This window comes from Corythoichthys intestinalis, chromosome 10 (genome assembly GCF_030265065.1).
Source record: "Corythoichthys intestinalis isolate RoL2023-P3 chromosome 10, ASM3026506v1, whole genome shotgun sequence".
In the NCBI taxonomy this organism is placed as follows: Eukaryota; Metazoa; Chordata; class Actinopteri; order Syngnathiformes; family Syngnathidae; genus Corythoichthys; species Corythoichthys intestinalis.
In genome coordinates, this window is record NC_080404.1 from 57,262,796 (window position 1) to 57,284,928 (window position 22,133).

Genomic DNA, 22,133 nt, shown 5'->3' on the forward strand with positions numbered 1-22,133 from the left:
CATTTTTACTGTACTTTCTTCAAACAATCTACAGCTGTTCATGATATAGAGCGTAGTGACAGCCCACACAGACTCACCAACAGGCATATCTTCATAGATGAGAAGGTACGTTGAGAAAAAGTAGTTCAGGAAACGTGGCGGCTGGTTGGATCCTGTGAAGCGGAAGAAAGCAAAGAATAGTTATAGCCTGGAAGCTTTGATAGAATGACTATATTTATCAACATTTTACCCAGTTGTTTATCAGTCACGTACAGTATGTCCTCATATGTCAGTGAAAAAGCATTAATAGTCGTGTTTTGTGTGGCATGAATTATTTCAGTCTGATGCATAATGATGTTATCAGCTCTCCATCAGTAACCTTACCCTCCATGATGAAATATGTGTTAGGTCAATCCCACATGTCCAAATTTCATGCTTGGATCATGAAATGCAGATAAATTGTAGACAGTAAATAATTACAGCAATGATCATCCATCTAGTTTAGCATACGAGGAGGGGTACAGGTTCAACTTGCTAATGGATTTGTAGAGAAAAAGTGAAGGTGAGGAGGACTTGGAGACATTAAAAGAAAAATGAATATAGGTATGACAATGGTCAGGGTCGCGCTCATTGATGGTAGCTTTGCATGTAAGAATAGATATTAAATTTCAACATTTCTGTCAATGAAGATTTGCGTCATAGCTCGCGACCATAAGCAGATTGACACATGACTCTTCGGCCAATCGTATAGCAAGAATAACGAAACGTCACAGTCAAGGCCCCTCGAGGGGATAGGGAGCGCGAGTGGATATTGTACCTACACCGGGAGATAATAAAGCGTGGACAACCGGGGCGTAGGTTTGGTTTGAATATTGGTAGGGACGAAATGGCATACCCTGCATGTACACTTTTTCGCTGGGACGGGATATTCATAATGTTTATTACGAGCAAATTTAAATTGCATTATTTGAACATAACTTAAATTATACTAACATACACAATTTATACAAGCTTGTTAATAATCTATTAACTAATCAGGAATTAAAACATTGCTTGCCTTAAGAAAACTCAACGTTGTCTAAATAAACATAAGAAAAAAATTATTTGTCAGGGAATGAATAAAAATTGAGCTGTCCTTCAGGTTAAACACTACTGCTTTTGTCCACAAGCATACCCATACCAACCAAAAAAATGAAAGCTTCTTTGTAAGCGGCTTTAAGACCACATACAAAAAAAAAAAAAAAAAGTCAAATTGGGGAGGAAGGGATAAAGCTTGGTTCACTACATTTCTAATATTTACAGTGGGGCAAATAAGTATTTAGTCAACCATCATTTATGCAAGTTCTCCTTCTTGAAAAGATTAGAGAGGCCTGTAATTGTCACCATGGGTAAACCTTAACCATGAGAGACAGAATGTGGGGAAAAAAAAAAAAAAAACAGAAAATCACATTGTTTGATTTTTAAAGAATTTATTTGCAAATCATGGTGGAAAATAAGTATTTGGTCAACACCAAAAGTTCATCTCAATACTTTGTAATGTACCCTTTGTTGGCAATAACGGAGGCCAAACGTTTTCTGTAACTCTTCACAAGCTTTTCACACATTTTTGCTGGTATTTTGACCCATTCCTCCATGCAGATCTCCTCGAGAGCAATGATGTTTTGGAGCTGTCGTTGGGCAACACGGACTTTCGACTCCCTCCACAGATTTTCTATGGGGTTGAGATCTGGAGACTGGCTAGGGCACTCCAGAACCTTGAAATGCTTCTTACGAAGCCACTCCTTTGTTGCCCTGGCTGTGTGTTTGGGATCATTGTCATGCAGAAAGACCCAGCCACGTCTCATCTTAAATGCCCTTGCTGACGGAAGGAGATTTTCACTCAAAATCTCTCGATACATGGCCCCATTCATTCTTTCCTTGACACAGATCAGTCGTCCTGGTCCCTTTGCAGAAAAACGGCCCCAAAGCATGATGTTTCCACCCCCGCGCTTCACATGTGGGTATGGTGTTCTCCGGATGCAGCTCAGTATTCTTTCTCCTCCAAACATGACAATCTGTGGTTCTACCAAAAAGCTATATTTTGGTTTCATCTGACCATAACACATTCTCGCAGTCCTCTTCTTGATCATCCAAATGCTCTCTAGCGTACCGCAGACGGCCCGGACGTGTACTGGCTTCAGCAGGGGGACACGTCTGGCAGTGCAGGATTTGAGTCCCTGGCAGCGCATTGTGTTACTGATTGTAGCCTTTGTTACTGTGGTCCCAGGTCTCTGTAGGTCATTCACTAGGTCCCCCCGTGTGGTTCTGGGGATTTTTGCTCATCGTTCTTGTTACCATTTTGACGCCACGGGGTGAGATCTTGCATGGAGCCCCAGATCGAGGGAGATTATCAGTGGTCTTGTATGTCTTCCATTTTCTAATAATTGCTCCCACATTTGATTTCTTTACACCAAACGAAGAGTGAAGAGTTACAGAAATCGTTTGGCCTCCGTTATTGCCAACAAAGGGTACATAACAAAGTATTGAGATGAACTTTTGGTATTAACCAAATACTTATTTTCCACCATGATTTGCAAATAAATTCTTTAAAAATCAAACAATTTGACTTATTTTTCACATTATGTCTCTCATGGTTGAAGTTTACCCATGTTGACAATTACAGGCCTCTCTAATCTTTTCAAGGAGAACTTGCACAATTGGTGGTTGACTAAATACTTATTTTCCCCACTGTACAAAGATCCCTTCACGTGACCTGTGCATCGTGTCATATCCCTGCTATGTTGTATGATATATGTGTGTACTGTAACTTCTCTACTTGTAATTTGCTCTGTAATTTCTGAAGAAGAGATGGAAGTTGGCAGATGGAAATCTCTGAATCTGAATCTACCATCCCTATGCAAACCTATGCCCTTGGTTCACAGATGGTGAGTACATGAAGAAGACATTCATCAACATATCAGAAAACCTATTTACAGACTTCAAAAACAAAACTGAGATTTAAAAACATTCCCAGATAAGGGGCAAAATAAAAATGACATAAAAATCAGATTTCATTATTGCATTTCTATAATTTCATAAAAGCAATGAAACAAGTCATTAATATTGTAATGAAGTTAAACTTGAAGTGGCATCATACAACAGTAGTCACATGAAGCGTTGGATATACTGCAGGGAAAGTAACGTTAAATCATGAATAGGCCTGTCGCGAGAACAAATTTTAGTGTGCGATAATTTATCTCATAAATCATAAAGCCCCCCCCATTTTTTTGTAAAAACAAATTTACAATAACACAGTGAGAATACAGTATATACTAAGATCGAGTACACCCATTCAAACGTGATGTTTACTCTTAAATTCAAAAATACCTTTTAAGAAATCACAACTAAAACAAGAGACAATGCCTCTTTTAAGTAAAAGACAACAATATTCATACCGCACAGAAACACATAATAAATAAAATGTATTTTTCAAGAAAAAAAAATAAAATTGCACTCAATAACTTAGGCAAATGAAAACTTTTCCCCTCATAGCGTTTGCTATGGCGTTCCATGTGTAATATTCTAATTGGATGTTTTCCGAGTCACCCTGAAGCGCACGTAACGGTGATGTTGTGGAGCACAGGGGTGATGTGCTCTCATCTCATAAAAGTCTTGCTGCTGCGTTCTGGACTAGCTGAAGACCTTTTAGAGAACTTTTAGGACAAGCTGCAAGTAGGGAGTTACAGTAAGTGTTTGGTATCATTGCCAGAAAAACACACTTAATAGGACACCTAGGACACCTAGCAGCTTCCTTTTTAATGCTGTCCTTATAGTAATGATCTGCTGCATCATAAATAACTTTGTGACTTTCCACCTCCATGATGAAACGTTCTTCGTCCATGTTCGCTGGTGTTTAAACCGTGAATAAGACACTAGGCTGTTGACTCCAGGCCTGGATCCACCCATTCTGAAGGATGCGTCTCTGGCAAAAATAGAAAATCGCCTAAACCATCCGGTGGGCTCCGGCACACCGGAGATGGTCCGCAGTCAATCCAGAGCACTGACGGTATAAGCTGAAGAATTGGATATAATGGGAACAGATTGGCTCCGGCGCAATTTTTTTGCCAGACCTGTAACGAAGATGCATTTTGCGTAGTTGGTAACAAGGAAGCAGAACTTTTAACAGCACATCTGCCGCACGCGAGGCGATAAATTCCAATGGAAAAATTACTGCCTTCATTTTTATTCATTGTGCGATAAATGATAAATTATTGCATATTGCGACAGGCTTAATCATGAAGGCTCATTATGTATTTTTAGTTGACTGTCATTTTGATAGGAAGCTAATATAGCTAATACAGATACACACAGCATGTGTTGCGTTCATTATTATTATTTTCTGCGGCTCCAAACAATTTTTTTTTTTTGTCCAGTATGACTCTTTCAACATTTTGGGTTGCCGACCAGGGCCGGCCCAGCCTATACGCAGACTATGTGGCTGCTTAGGGCCCCTGACCACTAGGGGGCCCCCAATCTGGCAATTGTTTAATTATATTCTATTTTGTTTCTTTCTTTCCTCTTTTAGAAAAAGGTTTGGCGTTATCTACTGTAAGTACTGACAATCATTTGGGGTGAGAAGTTTGAAGTATGCAGTGCAACAAAATCTGATTAATATTAGGGCTGTCAAACGATTAAAATTTTTAATCGAGTTAATTACAGCTTAAAAATTAATTAATCGTAATTAATCGCAATTAATCGCAATTCAAACCATCTATAAAATATGCCATATTTTTCTGTAAATTATATATATTCTGTAAAATAAATTGTTGGAATGGAAAGATAAGACACAAGATGGATATATACAGTACATTCAACATACGGTACATAAGGACTGTAGTGGGCATTTCACTCTACTGTCATTTAAATCTGTCTATGCTGTCCTCACTCCGAAGCGTCTACTTTTTCCAAAGCTAGACAGCTAGTGAACGACGCCTTAATAATCAGACTTCTTCCTTTTTCATCTGATTTATTAATAAAATAGCCTCAAACCATTGTCCTCTTTAGACGTCATAAAACTACAAAAAAAGTACACAAGCATTGCATTAGCAACAACGTTAGCTTAGCAGGCTATACAGGTTCACTAAACATAAACAAAAAGCGTCTCATACAAAAAATAGAACATTTCGCTTACTAACACAATATGTACATTCTTTACAACAACCATACTTACGGACAAATCTTGTCCAAGGATCATATAAGCACAACATTACAACGTAGGCTTCAGCCCGAGACGTCGTGCAGCCATATTGAACTGGCAAGAAAAAAATAAACCATGTCGCAAAGCTTAAAGTTAATTTTGACAGCCCTAATTAATATACAAAATATGGACGTATGGGTTGGATTGCATGTATGGGTTTTACAGTACACTGTGACGAAATGGTGGGCCAAAAATATGGGCCCCTTTGCATTATTTTGCTTAGGGCCCCCAAATGGCCTGGGCCGGCCCTGTTGCCGACCCCTGGATTATGTGAACTGTGAACAATACAATAATTAAAATTTTCTATCACTTGTCTGAAAGGGTTTTTTTGTGCCTCCTTTTTTTTGACACATTTTTCTTTCAGCCTGCGTACTTGGGATCGCATTTCATCATAGCTGCCAGCTCTTCTTTTTTCTGTTCTCCTTGTTCCTTATGCACCTCGTCTACAATTGTCCTACAAACTTCTTCAGAATGTTTTTGTGTTTCTTGCTGAGTGTGCCATACGAGTGTCTGAGTGGAACATAGTGAAGGAGCTTTAGTGCGGAGGAAAGTCACGGTAAATGTCTCACAGTGACAGGCAGGAGACACATCCAATCACACGCAGCAGTGAAGAAGCAGAGAACGTTATTAAGTGAATGCCACAACATGTTTCCATCAAGCACAATGAGTTTTATCTGGGGTTTTTTTGTAATAACTGGAGTCCCTGACCCTTTGACTGATCATTTTGATCTAACGCCTTAGGCCCTATTTTAGTGCGGGCCACAAATCTAGTCTGAAGTGAAGCTGCGCCAAGCTTTTTATAGGATGCTTTCGTATGGTTGGTTTACATGCGCCACCATGCACCTTGAAGAAAGGGTAGGATGCGCTGTTACTGGTGTGAATATAATAATCACACTCGGCATTTCCTGTAGATATTGGGTCACTTCCTGTTGATTTTGATAGCCAAAATTAGAAATATTTTGTCTAAAAACGATGCAGAAAAATTAATTCATGCGTTCGTTACATCTAGATTGGATTACTGTAACTCCCTACTTGCAGCTTGTCCTAAAAGTTCTCTAAAAGGTCTTCAGCTAGTCCAGAACACAACAGCAAGACTTAACAGGAACAAATAGAAGAGAGCACATCACCCCTGTGCTCCAGGCCCTTCACTGGCTTCCAGTCGAGTTTAGAATTAAATTTAAAATCCTCCTTCTTACATTTCAGACCATTACTGGTTTGGGGCCATCTTATCTCTCCGATGCTCTGGTTCCATACCGCCCCAACAGAACACTCCGTTCTCAGAATGCAGGTCTACTGGTAGTTCCCAGGGTTTCTAAAAGTACAGTAGGAACTAGAGCCTTTAGCTACCAAGCTCCTGTCTTATGTAATCAGCTTCTAGCTAGAATTAAAGAAGCCGACACAGTCTGTACATTTAAGATTAGACTAAAAACGTTCCTATTCGATAAAGCTTATGGTCAGGTTAGTTGAAATCGGACTAGACACACAGTTCAGTCTAAGCTGCACTAGAAGCTATATGGCTGGGGGAAGTACAGCCACTGAGTCCTATCTCCTTTTTCTCACTCTACCTACCACTTGTCTTACTTTATTTCTCTTTTCTAATTTTAATATGTAGCTGACTAGTCTCTTCATCACTAGTCATCCCGGTGTCCCCTTTCCCTTGCCTGGCTCTGCCAAACTATTCTCCCTGTATTTTTCAAACACTGAGAGAAATAGTCTGGGAACCATCCCATTAACGGCCTTTTCGAGCAGGTACAAAATCAATCGACAAATCAGATTGGTTTATTTGCGTGACGTGTTCTTCACGAGCAACGTCACTCTTGCGCGTCGAAAGTCGTCTCCACAACACAGATGGTCAACGGGATAACCGAGAACATGTTCCAATCCGCGGTAAATTCTGTTTTAAATTACCAAAAACACATCGACACGAGTCATTGACAATAGTCTGTCTCGCGCTAGCCATGTCGAATAAACTCCGCTCTCTTCGTATGTTTACTTCCGCACGCAAGTCCCTCGTGCTTCCGTCGTCAGTTAATAATGTCACGTCTGCCCGTCGCTGATTGGTCCACTCTGCTGTCTGTTTGCTGTGGCTTGCTCCACCCTGGAAATTGTATCCCTGGGAATGGTGGCCAGACTCAATAGCGTTGAGTCTGGTGTACCAGGCAACCCTTTCCCCCCTCCCTCTGGGGAGGGGCTATTTTTCAGCCGCAGCCTCCTGACTATCCGGACTCCTGGCGGGATGGACGTCCTCGTTGCTCCTCTTGTTCTCTCACTCTATTGCATGTCTACAAACTGTAACTCGGTCTGCTAATTCTCATTAGCAGTCCTGGTGCATCTTTTCTATCCATCCTGGGAGTGGATCTCTCCTGACTATGGTTCTCCCCAAGGTTTCTCATATTTTCCAAAGGGTTTTTGGAGTTTTTCCTTGCCGACATGGAGGGTCTAAGGATCAGGGATGCCCAGGACTTGAACTTTATTTAATTCATCTACTGTTTCTGACTGTGTATCATATTGCCTCTGCAAAGCCCTTTGAGACAACCTTGTTGTTATATAGGGTTATACAAATAAAATTGAATTGAATTCATTTTGGGGCATTTCAAGGTTACTTTCTGTTGATTTTGAGGCATCTCGGACTTCCTGTAGATATTGGGTCTCTTCCTGTTAATTTTGGGGCATTCCAGGGTCACTTCCTGCTCATATTTTGTCACTTCCTGTTGATTTGGAGGCATTCCAGGGTTTCATCCTGTTGATTTTGGGGCATTCCAGGGTCATTTCATGTTGATTTTAAGGAATCTCGGATTTTCTGTAGATATCAGGTCACTTCTGGTAGATTCGGGGTCACTTCCCGCTGATATCAGATTGTTTCCTGTTGATTGGGGGGCATTTCAGGATCATTTCCCTGTTCATATTGGGTAATTTCCTGCTCATATAAGTTTATTAGGGCCATTGGAAATCAATGGGAAATTTTGGCCATTAGAAATGAATGGGTACGTTTTTTACAAGTTTTGGCTGAACCGTACGTTTTTAGCAAAAACTATAGAACTTTTGTGTCCCCTTACATCCTGATATTTTTCACAAATCAACTGCTGAAATACTTTTGAACAAAATAATCGTCTTCTTCTCGTTGGGCATTGACGAACTAGTTACAGTAAGTTCTTTGTTGAATTGCACGTCATATAAATAAAGTGCACAGCTCACCTTCACAGGACTGTAGAATAAGGAAGGGGAGGAGGAGGTTGGCAAATGTCATCCTGCTACCAATACCCACACCTAATGACATCACCTGCACCTGAAAAACACACACATTTAGTTACCAAACAGATATTTCTCAGTAGGAGGAATCACGGATCAATGGAGTGGTCGATACGTATTCAACTTCATGCTCTGACAGAAATATTCCGTGTTTTGTATTGCATCCCTCCTTGTTGATTTTTTCACAACTTGCTAAAGCTAAGTTCCAAGACCGCCGTCATTTTTTTAACGCTCTCCGACAGGATCAGAAAGAGGGGGAATGAAGGGAATAGTATCTTTTCTCGTATTTACTGTTTGTTTGTATTACTCTAACACACCCAATATATATAAATAGAACTTATACCATAGTTTAAGGAAAGCAAGCCGAATATAGGGCATAAGAGATACATGACACCTTCTTATCACGGAAGCCCAATTTGTGCGTCATGCAACTGACTGAGCAAGATTGACTCTGACGAGGCAAGTCATCTACAAGCCCACGTCCGCACCATCAACTCTCGCAATCTGTTCTCCCGGATAGTCCAGAACAAATGGCCCCGTTTCTGTTCCAACACATGGAACACCGGAGAACGTCCGATATCAAACTGATAACATGACTGATAAGCCTCCAAGAGCCCCTTTGGCACTGATGTGGCAAAATCCACAACCCTCGTTGCCCTGACAAGAGTAACTACCGAATCCTCCTGTCCAATCCACAAATAGACAATAATCCTAAACAACGCTCAAGCACACCCTTCTTCTGCTCAGAAGACACTCATTTTTATGGCACGGGATTCAAAAATTAGATATATAAAACGACCGCTTCCACACACATCGAAGCGGTCCATTTCATTCAGGACCATAAAATACAGCATGTAATTTGAAATAAACACGCTTTTTTTGCGTCACAGACACTTTAAGCACATGAAGAATGGGGCACAGGTGGGATCAATAGGTAATCACAATCAGAGACAGGTGAGGCAGCAGGAAGGGTGAGTGGTGGAAACAGGAGGGTCAGGCTTCAAAGTAAAACAGGAAGATACAATATATACAAATATACCTAGACAGCACAACCCTCACCAAGGCGTGAGAGGTTGCTCATTATGTTATATTAATTAACTCACCCACGTGATCACTGTAGTACACAAAGGTGGGTAGTGACGAGTTACATTTACTTGAATAACTTTTTGAGGAAAATGTACTTCTAAGGCTAGGTTTATACTGCTGGTCTTTATGCACAAAAGTTTTTTTCCATGTTTTTTCTGACTTGAGTGAGGCACACTAGAACTACAAAGGGTTGATCAGTTGATACAAATCACTTTTGTATCCAGAGAAGGGTCATCTGACTCTAATCAGCGTATTTTTTGTGAGCATTGAGGTCCTCATTAGTCAATCACATTCACACTCATAAAACCACAGGGTTGGATTGCTCCAATTAGCATCTTGAGTGTTTGCATGGCAAGGCTGCCTTGGCCTTGTCGGACAGTGGACCGCTCAGGCAGGCAATTGGGCGGACAACCTTTTTAATGTATGTTTTAGTGTTTGGTAACTGCTCAGTATGGTTGTCTGATGTGATTGAATTGTGAACAAATTGACAAAATTGGGAAGATATCATAGCACTTTTTTATGCTGGGGATTCGTTGCGGAGGACTTTCTGGCATTACAGCATTGAGAAAGAACAGCTGTCTCAATCTCTCTGAAAACTGAGTTGCACTGTTTCTTGTATGTACAGTTGTGGTCAAAAGTTTACATACACTTGTGAAGAAACATAATGTCATGGCTCTCTTGAGTTTCCAGTTATTTCTACAACTCTGATTTTTCTCCGATAGAGTGATTGGAACAGATACTTCTTTGTCACAAAAAACATTCATGAAGTTTGGTTCTTTTATGACTTTATTATGGGTTAACAGAAAAAGTGATCAAATACAGTGCTGCTCGAAAGTTTGTGAACCCCACAGCGATGGTCAGATTTTTTGTAAAAAAAACTAAAATAACCTTATTAAATGTTAAGTTATACCCAAATCCACAATACTGACATTCCAAATAATGGACTGAAACAAAAGAAATAGTTATAGTGTCATTCTTTATTTAACAAAAGTGGTTGATTTAAGAAAAACTCAGATATCATGTGTGCAAAAGTATGTGAACCCCTTCAGTTAATAGGATATTGCGCCTCCTTTTGCAGAGATTACCTCAACCAAACGGTTTCTGTAGTGACTAATCAGCCTCTCACATCTACTTTGGGGGATTTTTGCCCATTCTTCCTTGCAGAACGCAGTCAGTTGAGAGAGGTTTGATGGGCGTCTGGCATGAACTGCTCGCTTCAGGTCCCGCCACAGCATTTCAATGGGATTTAGGTCAGGACTTTGACTGGGCCAGTCCAGAACACGAATCTTCTTCTTTTTCAGCCATTCCTTGGTTGTATTGCTGGAATGCTTTGGATCATTATCATGTTGCATGATCCACCTTCTGCCAAGCTTTAACTTCAAAACAGATGGCGTCAGGTTATGTTCTAGGATTTGACAATATTCCTCAGAATTCATGATTCCCTGGACTATGTGGAGTTGTCCAGGTCCTGAGGATGAAAAGCAAGCCCAGATCTTGACATTCCCACCTCCATGCTTCACTGTTGGGAGAAGGTTCTTTTGGTGGTATGCAGTGTTGACTTTTCGCCAGACATGGCGGTTTTGGTTGTGACCAAACAGTTCAATTTTGCACCTACATCAGTTGATGAAAACTCTTTTGAATTTAGTCTCGACAACACAACTGTTAAAAAAACAAAAAAAACTACTGAATTGATTGATTAGGAAATCAGGTTGAAATAATAGAAAATTCCAAAATGTTGAGGGGGTTCACAAACTTTTGAGCAGCACTGTATATACATACATGGATCTGAAAAAGCGAATCATTGACTTGAACAAGTCAGGAAAGTCACTTGGAGCCATTTCAAAGCAGCTGCAGGTCCCAAGAGCAACAGTGCAAACAATTGTTTGTAAGTATAAAGGGCATGGCACTGTTTTGTCACTGCCACGATCAGGAAGAAAACACAAGCTATCACCTGCTGCTGAGAGAAAATTGGTCAGGAGGGTGAAGATTCAACCGAGAATCACCAAAAAGCAGATCTGCCAAGAATTAGAAGCTGCTGGAACACAGGTGTCAGTGTCCACAGTCAAGCGTGTTTTGCATCTCCATGGACTGAGAGGCTGCCGTGCAAGAAGGAAGCCCGTGCTCCAAAAGCGGCACCTTAAGGCTCGACTGAAGTTTGCTGCTGATCACATGGACAAAGATAAGACCTTCTGGAGGAAAGTTCTGTGGTAAAAATCGAGCTGTTTGGCCACAATGCCCAGCAATATGTTTGGAGGAGAAAAGGTGAGGCCTTTAACCCCAAGTACACAATGCCTACCGTCAAGCACGGTGGTGGTAGTATTATGCGGGGCTGTTTTGCTAACAATTGAACTGGTGCTTTACAGAGAGTAAATGGGATGATGAAGAAGGAGGATTACCTTCAAATTCTTCAAGATAATCTAACGTCATCAGCCCAAAGATTGGGTCTTGGGCGCAATTGGGTGTTCCAACAGGACAATGACCCCAAACACACATCAAAAGTGGTAATGGAATGGCTAAATCAGGCTAGAATTAAGGTTTTCGAATGGCCTTCCCAAAGTCCTGACCTAAACCCAATTGAGAACCTGTGGACAATGCTGAAGAAACAAGTCCATGTCAGAAAGCCATCAAATTTAACTGAACTGCACCAATTCTGTCGAGAGGAGTGGTCAAAGATTTAACCAGAAGCTTGCCAGAAGCTTGTGGATGGCTACCAAAAGTGCCTAATTGAAGTGAAAATGGCCAAGGGACATGTTACCAAATATTAGCGCTGCAGTATGTATATTTTTGACCCGGCAGATTTGATCACTTTTTTCTGTTCACCCATAATAAAGTCATAAAAGAACCAAACTTCATGAATGTTTTTGTGACAAAGACGTATCTGTTCCAATCACTCTATCAGAGAAAAATCAGAGTTGTAGAAATAACTGGAAACTCAAGAGAGCCATGACATTATGTTCTTCACAAGTGTATCTCAACTTTTGACCACAACTGTATGTATGGAGCTATAATTGTCATATTGCCGATGACTGATGGCATTCAAAAAAAATTTATTTAATAAAGAAAATGTATGCAAAAAACACAACAAAATAATGCTTCATTTATGGGTTTTTTTTTTGTTTTTTTTTCAGTCGTTGGAATTTTTGGGGGGTATTTTTTTGTCTTAATGTGGTTATGTAATGGGTTATTGCACAATATCATTATAACAACAGTCCATATAGATAACTTGTAACATAACATAAATGCTCAGGAAAAAAAATATCATTGCTGAAAATAAATAAATAAACGAAAATATAAGCAGTTACTCACAATGTTACACATTACTTGAATATTCCTTTCACCAAACATTTTTGTATTTGTACTCGAGTAAAATTTTTGGACGACTACTTTTACTTGACTAATATTATTTTTAGGGCTGTCAAACGATTAAAATTTTTAATCGAGTTAATCACAGCTTAAAAATTAATTCATCGTAATCAATCGCAATTCAAACTATCTATAAAATATGCCATCTTTTTCCTTTAATTATTGTTGGAATGGAAACATAAGACAAGACAATTAAATTCATTCAACATACTGTACATAAGTACTGTATTTGTTGATTATAACAAATCAAAAAGATAGCATTAACATTTTTAACATTCTGTTAAAGCGATCCATGGATTGAAAGACTTGTAGTTCTTAAAATATAAATGTTGGTACAAGTTATAGAAATTTTATATTAAAACCCCTCTTAATGTTTTCGTTTGAATAAAGTTTGTAAAATTTTCAATCAAAAAAAAAATAAACTAGTAGCTCGCCATTGTTGATGTCAGTAATTACACAATGCTCATGGTGCTGAAACCCATGAAATCAGTCGCACCCAAGCGCCAGCAGAGGGTGACAAAACTCCAAAAAAACACAAGTAACAAGTTGGCATTGCACTGTGCTGTCATTTTAATCTGTTTGAGCACGGCATGTACGTTAATTGCGTCAAATATTTTAACGTGATTAATTAAAAAAATTAATTACCGCCCGTTAATGCGATAATTTTGACAGCCCTAATTATTTTAAAGTAACGCTATTTTAACGATGAAAATGTTTGTCTACTCGACCCACCTCTGATAGTACAACTCATTTTGTTAATACATGTATTGTTTATTACACTCTTTAGTCCGACTATGAGTGCAAGCAAGTCAGTTCATGTCTGTCTACCCCCTTCCCCAGCCCCTCATATTTATCATCTTCGTCCTATTTTTCCCTCAACAATTGACCAGTGTCCTTGTGCGGCCTTGCAATAGTGACCAATCTTAAATGGTAGCAATTTAATTTTGAAGGGTTATCGTTTTAAATTCCTCTACTCCCTGGAGCGCTCACTGTTTTAGACGTTAGTAGCTCTTTAAAGCATTGCACTGTTTTCCACTCCACTTATCTGATTTCAAAATAGCACAATACATTTAAATGTAAGTACAAAAATGTGTGATAAGCAATAAAATGAAAACCGACATGCTTCCTTTATGTTGCTGCTTGCTGTAAATTTGTCGATGTGCTTTAGGAGATGCTGCATGGGATAAAATTATGACAAAGCAGAAAACATTTACATGTGAAGGAGAATGAATGTTATGAAAGTTTTTGGGGGTTTGTGCTTTTAATTTTGTTGTTTTATTGAATATTTTACCACATTCCGTGAGATTGGAAATTATGTAAACAGTTCAAAACTGGATTCACTGTCAGCACAATTGTTGGTAAAAACATATCTGATCAAAACAAGTACAGTACATTGACAACTGTGTGTGGATGTGCACTGATTTTATGCAGTGATTGGTCAAGGTCACTCCAAGCCCGACATGCAGAAAATTATAAGGTGTCTATTTTCCACCCATCAATCCATCCATCCTGTTTCTATACCTCTTGTTAATAGTATGGAGGTTGAGCTGGAGCCTGAGTGACTTTGCTTGCCAGCCAGTCATAAGGTACATACAGTCAAGAGGTATTCACAGTAGGGCTGCAGCTATCGAATATTTTAGTAATCGAGTAATCGACTGAAAATCCTATCGATTAATCGAGTAATTGGATAAAACGTATTTTTTTAGGTAAAGAGCAATTATAAATGTACATGAGAAAAAAAGACATTTCATCTAATATTGAACCATTTTCAGTCAATCAGTGTCTTTATTTTCGATGTACATTGTTGAAAACAGCCAACAATTGCCTCTCAGATGTGACTAGAATAAACAAAAAAAGACCAATTCACTGCTTTCACTCCAAAACCTTTTAGATCTTATAAAAATATATATATATTTCTTACCTAAAAATGCCGTTACGCTTGATAACACACATCACTTAAAAGTTATGTGTTTTTCCCACGAGTTTCAATTGAATTTCCATTTGTGCCAAGCCATTTTTAAGTTCTAGTTAAGGTTTAAGTTAGTCTAAACTGTAGGTTTATAACTCAGGTTATAATATGGAGGGGATATTTGCATGCGTTCCTGAATGCACCGCGTGACGTGCAAGGGGGAGGGAGGTGCAGGAGAGCAAGACGTGCCTTCCTGTTGTTGTTGTCGTTCCAAAAAGTTCCCAAAAAAGAAATAATTGCAACCTAACGAAGCGGGTGACTCTTTGTCAACGTTACAGTAAGATACCTGCTGTATTGGAGCACATTAGGAGCCAGTGCTACTTGGTGTTTTATCCAGCAATGACTACTGAGCTAAAATTGACAGTTAGCTTTATCATACTTTCATTTTACACCCTCATCACTCTACAGCGCTATGTTTCACAGATTAAATAAAGCCTGTATGTAAGACACGTTAGCCACGCATCGACAGTGGTCTTAATAGAAACCTAGCCCTCCGCAGGGCTAACGTTACGTACGTGAGCGAGTTACAGTAACGTTAATCTTATTAGCGCTGAGAAGTGTACTGCTTTAAGATGGCGGCTGTTTACTAACACCGCTGACTCTGTCATTTCGCATCTAGTTCAACATACATGTGATATCTATGACACGCATCAGATGATACCTTCTACCACCGCATCATGCGGGCTAGTTTTTAGCAACGACGGCGTAGTTTGTAGCGGCTGTCGGCTGCAGAAAAGTTTTTTTTTTTATTGCTTCTTCCTCTACGCACGTGACATCAGCGCATTGTCCCGCATTAAAAGTAGTCCGGGCGAAACGTGATGCTTAGAGCTGGCAAAATTAAACGATTCCTCGAGGTGAATGAAAATACTCAGATCAGTTTTTAAACTCGAGTAACTCGAGTTGCTCGAGTATTCGTTTCAGCTGTAGTTCACAGTTATATCTCCACTTAGGGCTATATTGTAACCCTACACAGTTAGACGACACATAGGCAAGCTAGGCGATTGCTTAAGGTGATGGGTAGTGGAGGGGGCGCCAGATTGCTTTTTTTCCCCTTCATTGTTACTTACAACATGCCTGAAACATCTTTAAGTTACAATGTGAAGGACATTAGAAAAAATGTGACATTTTATCCGATTATTCGTTAGATGCAGCCCGAATAAACAGTGACCGACGTACTGTACACCCTTTTAATTGTGAAAATACAAAAAAATATACAATGTTTAAAATGTCATTACCATTTTTTTTTTTTTGCGGGTGGGGGGGGGCTAGCTACAATTTCACCTCACTCCACATAACGTAATTTTTGCACTATAAGGCGCACCTGACGATAAGCCGCCAACCACCAAATGTGACACGAAAATAGCATTTGTTCAGAGATAAGCCACACTGGACTATAAGCCGCAGCTGTCCTCACTGTATTATGGGATGTTTATACAAAAAGATATCAACGGGAAAGACTTTTTTTTGACAGTGTCTTCAAAAGACATGGACTAAACTGTCATAAGACTAAATGAACCACCATGAAGCTCTGAACCAACTGCCGGCAAAGCTTCATTCCTACAAGAAGCTTCATTTGGCCATCATTGCTCCCCTTGGAGAGACAATCAACCTCTTCTGCCACCTACTGTCAACACTGTTCTTGTCCGACATGCCTCCTAGCATGCATTGCAGCGCATCAGATGCAAATAACAATCAAAGTTCATATTCTGTGCTAATTATTGATTCAGTTACTGTTCCAGTTGTTTTATTAATTGCTAGTTACGGTATTTAGTAACACTTTATTTGACAGTGGCCCCATAAGACTCATTACACAATCATAATTATGACATGACACTGTCATGAGCATTAATAAATGCTTATCATTTAGTTTTATTCGTCAAATTATCTCACTTTTGAATGGGCGTAAAATATCCAAGCTGGACATAAATGGAGTTGGTCAAATAATTTGCTGGATGACACTTAATGACATCTGTCCTAAGCATTTATTAATACTCATGGAAGTGTCATGTCATAATTATGACGGTCTTAAGACAGTCTTATGACGCCGCTGTCAAATAACGTGTTACCAAATACCATGACAAGCAATTAATTAAACAATTGGAACAGTAAATGAATATATAATTAGCACAGAACATGAATTTTGATTGTTACTTACATCTATGGTGCTGCAATGCATGCTTGGAGGCATGTGTTACCTATTAACCCAACTCAACCTATAAGCCACAGGATTAAAAATGAAGGGAAAAAGTAGCGTCTTATATACCGAAAATTACGGTAACTGTTTTCAAATGTGCAAAGAAGCTGGTGAACCAACAGAAAACAGACACTTGTTGAGAAATGTATTAAGCACTGTAAAATTGTGCTACCTTAAATCCATTTCATGTGTAGTTAAATATTGATCTATTATAAGAGAATAGTCAATTACTATTTGGATCATAGGTGTAATGGCACCAAAATTTTTTTAGTATTCATATATATATATATATATATATATATATATATATATATATATATATATATATATATATATATATATATATATATATATATATATATATATATGTATATACAGTGGGGAGAACAAGTATTTGATACACTGCCAATGGGTTTTCCCCATTATATATGGTCCACAGATATGGTCCATATACATATATATAATGTATATATGTATGTATACAGTGGGGAGAACAAGTATTTGATACACTGCCGATTTTCCCATTGGCAGTGTATCAAATACTTGTTCTCCCCACTGTATACATATATATCTATATATATGCACATCAGACAATGCAGTTGATACAGTATATATATATATATATGTATGTATGTATGTATACAGTGGGGAGAACAAGTATTTGATACACTGCCGATGGACTTTCCCATTGGCAGTGTTGCCGATGGGTTTTCCCATATACAGACACATATATATATATATACATATATATACATATATATATATATATATATATATATATATATATATATATATATATGTATACTGAACCCAGTGGGTTGCGCCCAATGGGTTGGCAGCGCCTTACATGGCAGCAGCGGCATTGGTGTGTTAATGTGTGTGAATGTAAAGCACTTTGGGCATTGTAACTATGTACCGTAATTTTCGGACTATAAGGCGCACCGGACTATAAGCCGTCAACCACCAAATGTGACAGGAAAACGGCATTTGTTCATTGATAAGCCACACTGGACTTTGGGATATTTATACCAAAAGATATTAATCGGTAACACTTTATTTGACAGAGGAATCATCAGACTGTCATGACACCAAATGAACCACCATGAATCATTACTTCAATAAGCTTCATTTTGTCCTCACGGCTCCTTTGTGGGAGACAGTCAACTTCTCATGCCACCAGCTGTCAACACTCTTGTTGTCCAAAATGCTTCCTAGTAATCCTTGTAAAAATCACACAGATGAAAAAACTGTCTGCTTTAACTAAACCCACGCAAACATTTAGAAGTTTTCATATTTTAATGAGGATAATATGCAAACAATGATAGAAGGGGGAACAATAAGTAAGTGAACCCTCTTCCTAAGGAGACTTAAAGAGCAATTGAAACCAATTTTTACCAAACAATTTAAGTCAGGTGTGTGCCCAATCACTGATGAGTGGTTTAAACCTGCCCTGCCCACTATAAAACTCACACCTGGTAAGAATTGTCTTGATGAGAAGCATTGTCTGATGTGCATAATGGCTCGGTCAAAAGAGCTGTCTGAAGACCTGCGATCAAGGGTTGTTGATTTGTTTAAAGCTGGGAAAGGATAAAAAACCATCTCTAAAAGTCCGGACGTTCATCTATCGACAGTCAGAGAAGTTGTCTACAAATGGAGAGAGTTTGGCACTGTCGTTTCTCTCCCAAGGAGTGGCCGTCCACCAATGATGATACTCAGAGAGGTAAAGAACCCTAGAGTGTCTTCTAAAGACCTACTGAAATCACTGGCACAGTCCAATATCTCTGTGCACACATCAACTATAGTATATGTAACACTATGGCCAAGAATGGTGTTCATGGGAGCATTCCACGGAGGACGCCACTGCTGTCTAAAAAATACATTGTTGCTCGTTTAATGTTCGCAAAAACGCACATGGACACTCCACAGAAGTTTTGGCTAAATATTTTGCGTACTGATGAAACCAAAGTTGAATTGTTTGGGAGTAACACACAACGTCATATGTGGAGGAAAAATGGAACAGCTCACCAAATTCAACACCTAATCCCGACCGTGAAGCATAGTGGAGCGAGCATCGTGATTTGGGGCTGTTTTGCTGCCTCAGGTCCTGGACAACTTGCAATCATTCATGGAAGAATGAATTCAAAAGTTTTGTAGGAAAACCCGAGGCCGTCTGTTAGACAGCTAAGCTAAAAAAAAAAAGGATCGATGCTGCAACAAGACAATGATCCAAATCACAGAAGTAAATCAACTTCAGAATGGTTTCAGAAGAACAAAATACACGGTCTGCAGTGGCCAAGTCAAAGTCGAGACTTGAACCCCATTGAGATGCCGTGGCATGACCGCAAGACAGCGATTCATGCCAGACATCCCAGGAATCTGGCTGAACTACAGCAGTTTTGGAGAGAAGAATGGCCCTGATCGATGTGCCAGACTTATCTGCAGCTACAGGAAGCGTCTGGTTGAAGTTATTGCTGCCAAAGGGGGGCACAAAATATTATTCCCCCCATGTCATTTTTTGCATGTTATCCTCATTAAAACATGAAAATCTATAAATGGTTGGGTGGTTTTAGTTAAAGCAGACACTTTTTTTTTTCATCTGTGTGATTTTGACAAAGATCGGATCACGTTTGATAGTGATTTTATGCAGAAATGTAAAAAATTCCAAAAGGTTCAGATACTTTTCATAACACTGTACTATCGTATGGTTATGCATTAGCAGGTGTTAATTAATGTATTAACTAATGTTAGATAAGGGATTATGTAAATTATTATCATGTTACTTAAACATGCATGAACTAATGTTAATTAAGGGGCCCTTATTGTAAAGTGTTAACAACATTTTCTCATGAAGTTTAGCATTCAGTTATACGAATCTGTTTACGTGTGCACATTTGAATTCAACTGGATGCCAGCTAGCTGAGCAGAGGTGAATCTAATTAAGCCAGATATGCACACAGGTTAATGATTGGTACAAAAACACAATTAGGACATGCTGGGATGTTCCTCTCACTCACTTATGTAAGTGACAATTAAACTGTGTAGGACAGGACTAAACAGCAGGGTGATTGCTGATGCAAGCTGCTCCCCTCTGTGGCGCTGTAAAACTCCGCCGACTATACTGTCACAATTTATAAAGTCGTCACTTTGCTCCCTCTCTGCCTGGCTCGCGCTCATCTTCTACTCACCTCATTCACCCGTGACAGATTCTCATCGCAATCTCGTACTGCCTTTAGTGTCATTCATTTTTTTGTCATTTGTCACTTATATGTGTGATTCTTTCGAGTGACATCACTTGGAATCATACCACATCATCTTTTTTTATAGGGTGCCGTTTGTGTCCCCAAAAGGTTGCTATGGAATTTTGCTACAACCCCTAGCAAAAAGTATGGAATCACCAGTCTCAGATGGGCACTGACTCAGACATTCTATCATGTAGAACAAACTTGGATAAAAAGCTTGAAAAAAATCATGAATTCGTTCAAAAGTGCAACTCTTTAGCATTCAGAAACACTAAAAGAAATGAATAAAAACATTGTGGTGGTCAGTAAATGTTACTTTTATCGAGCAACTGCAGGGAAATATATATAGAATCACTCCATTCTTAGGAAATAAATATGGAATCATGAGAAACAAACAGAATAACAATAATAATAAGAAATAACAATCAAAACTAGGGTTGTTCCGATCATGTTTTTTTGCTCCCGATCCGATCCCGATCATTTTAGTTTGAGTATCTGCCGATCCCGATATTTCCCGATCCGATTGCTTTTTTTTTGCTCCTGATTCCATTCCAATCATTCCTGATAATTTTTCCCCATCATATACATTATGGCAATGCATTGAGAAAAAAATGAATAAAACTCGGACAAATATATACATTCAACATACAGTACATAAGTACTGTATTTGTTTATTATGACAATAAATCCTCAAGATGGCATTTACATTATTAACATTCTGTCTGTGAGAGGGATCCACGGATAGAAAGACTGGTAATTCTTAAAGGATAAATGAGACTTTGTATATTGTGACTAAATATTGCCATCTAGTGTATTTGTTGAGCTTTCAGTAAATGATACTGTAGCCATGCCCAAATGCATGATGGGAAGTGCAACCATGAGTGTGCGTAGTGCTACCAACTGATATATCTTCTCTGCCTTGGGAAATAACCTAGGGTGTTAAGAAAAACATCAGTTACTACCTTGCTTCCCCACATTGCTTCCCACGATATTTCTAATCATAGGGAGAGGGATTTAAGGCTTTAACCAATTGAAAAAAAGGCTCCAAAGGCTGCCAAAATTCACTCTACTCATTTTATGCTGCCTTTTAGCTCTCTATATAGGTAAAACAGCGCCATTACAGATTGAGCGCGACAATGCGTGAGTGGGTCGTGCAGCGCATGCATTAATTGCATTAAATATTTTAACGTGATACATTTTTGAACCCAACACAAGGAGCACCGGAGAACGACCGATATCCAACTAATAAGACTCCAAGAGCCCCTTTCACGCTGAAGTGGCAAACTCCACAACCTTCGTTGCCCGGACAACAGTAACTCCTGAATCTTCCTGTCCAATCCACAAACAGACAATAATCCACAACACTCCCTTCTTCCTGCCCACAGCTCGCCCCGCGAGAGCCTTCAAAAGGTAATGTTTAAGTGTTATCATTTTTTCTCAGGAACTTTTTGTTAACTTCTGATATGGTGACCTTGGAACGAGCAGGTGCTGTTAATTACACAAATTAGAGAAGCATCACATGATTTTTTTTAAAGGGTGCCAATACTTTTGTCCGGCCCATTTTTGGAGTTTTGTGAAAATGATAATGATTTGATTTTTTTCCCCATTCTCTTTTGTGTTTTTTCATTGCAAGCAAAATAAATGAAGATATTACTAACAAAACATTTGTAATTGCAATCATTTTCCTGGAGAAATTGAGCATTATCTGACAGAATTGCAGGGGTGCCAATACTTTTGGCTAGCACTGTATAGCCTATATGTGTAAATATATATTATAGATATATTAGGGCTGTCAAAATTATCGCGTTACCGGGCGGT

General features: G+C 39.1%; 1 protein-coding gene across 5 annotated transcripts in view; it reads right to left on the reverse strand.

Moving 5' to 3' along the window:
- cdh23 (cadherin-related 23) overlaps positions 1-22,133 on the reverse strand; it is a 494,731-nt gene that overhangs the window by 452,331 nt on the left and 20,267 nt on the right. For all 5 annotated transcript variants that reach the window (XR_009064688.1, XM_057848926.1, XM_057848928.1 and 2 more), the window contains exons 2-3: positions 8,411-8,501; positions 78-152 (exon numbers count right to left, since the gene is read on the reverse strand). Coding sequence is in view for 4 of the 5 variants with exons in the window: in XM_057848926.1 (XP_057704909.1) it covers positions 78-152; positions 8,411-8,492 (157 nt within the window). In the remaining variant the exon portion in view is untranslated. The remainder of the gene's footprint in view (positions 1-77; positions 153-8,410; positions 8,502-22,133) is intronic.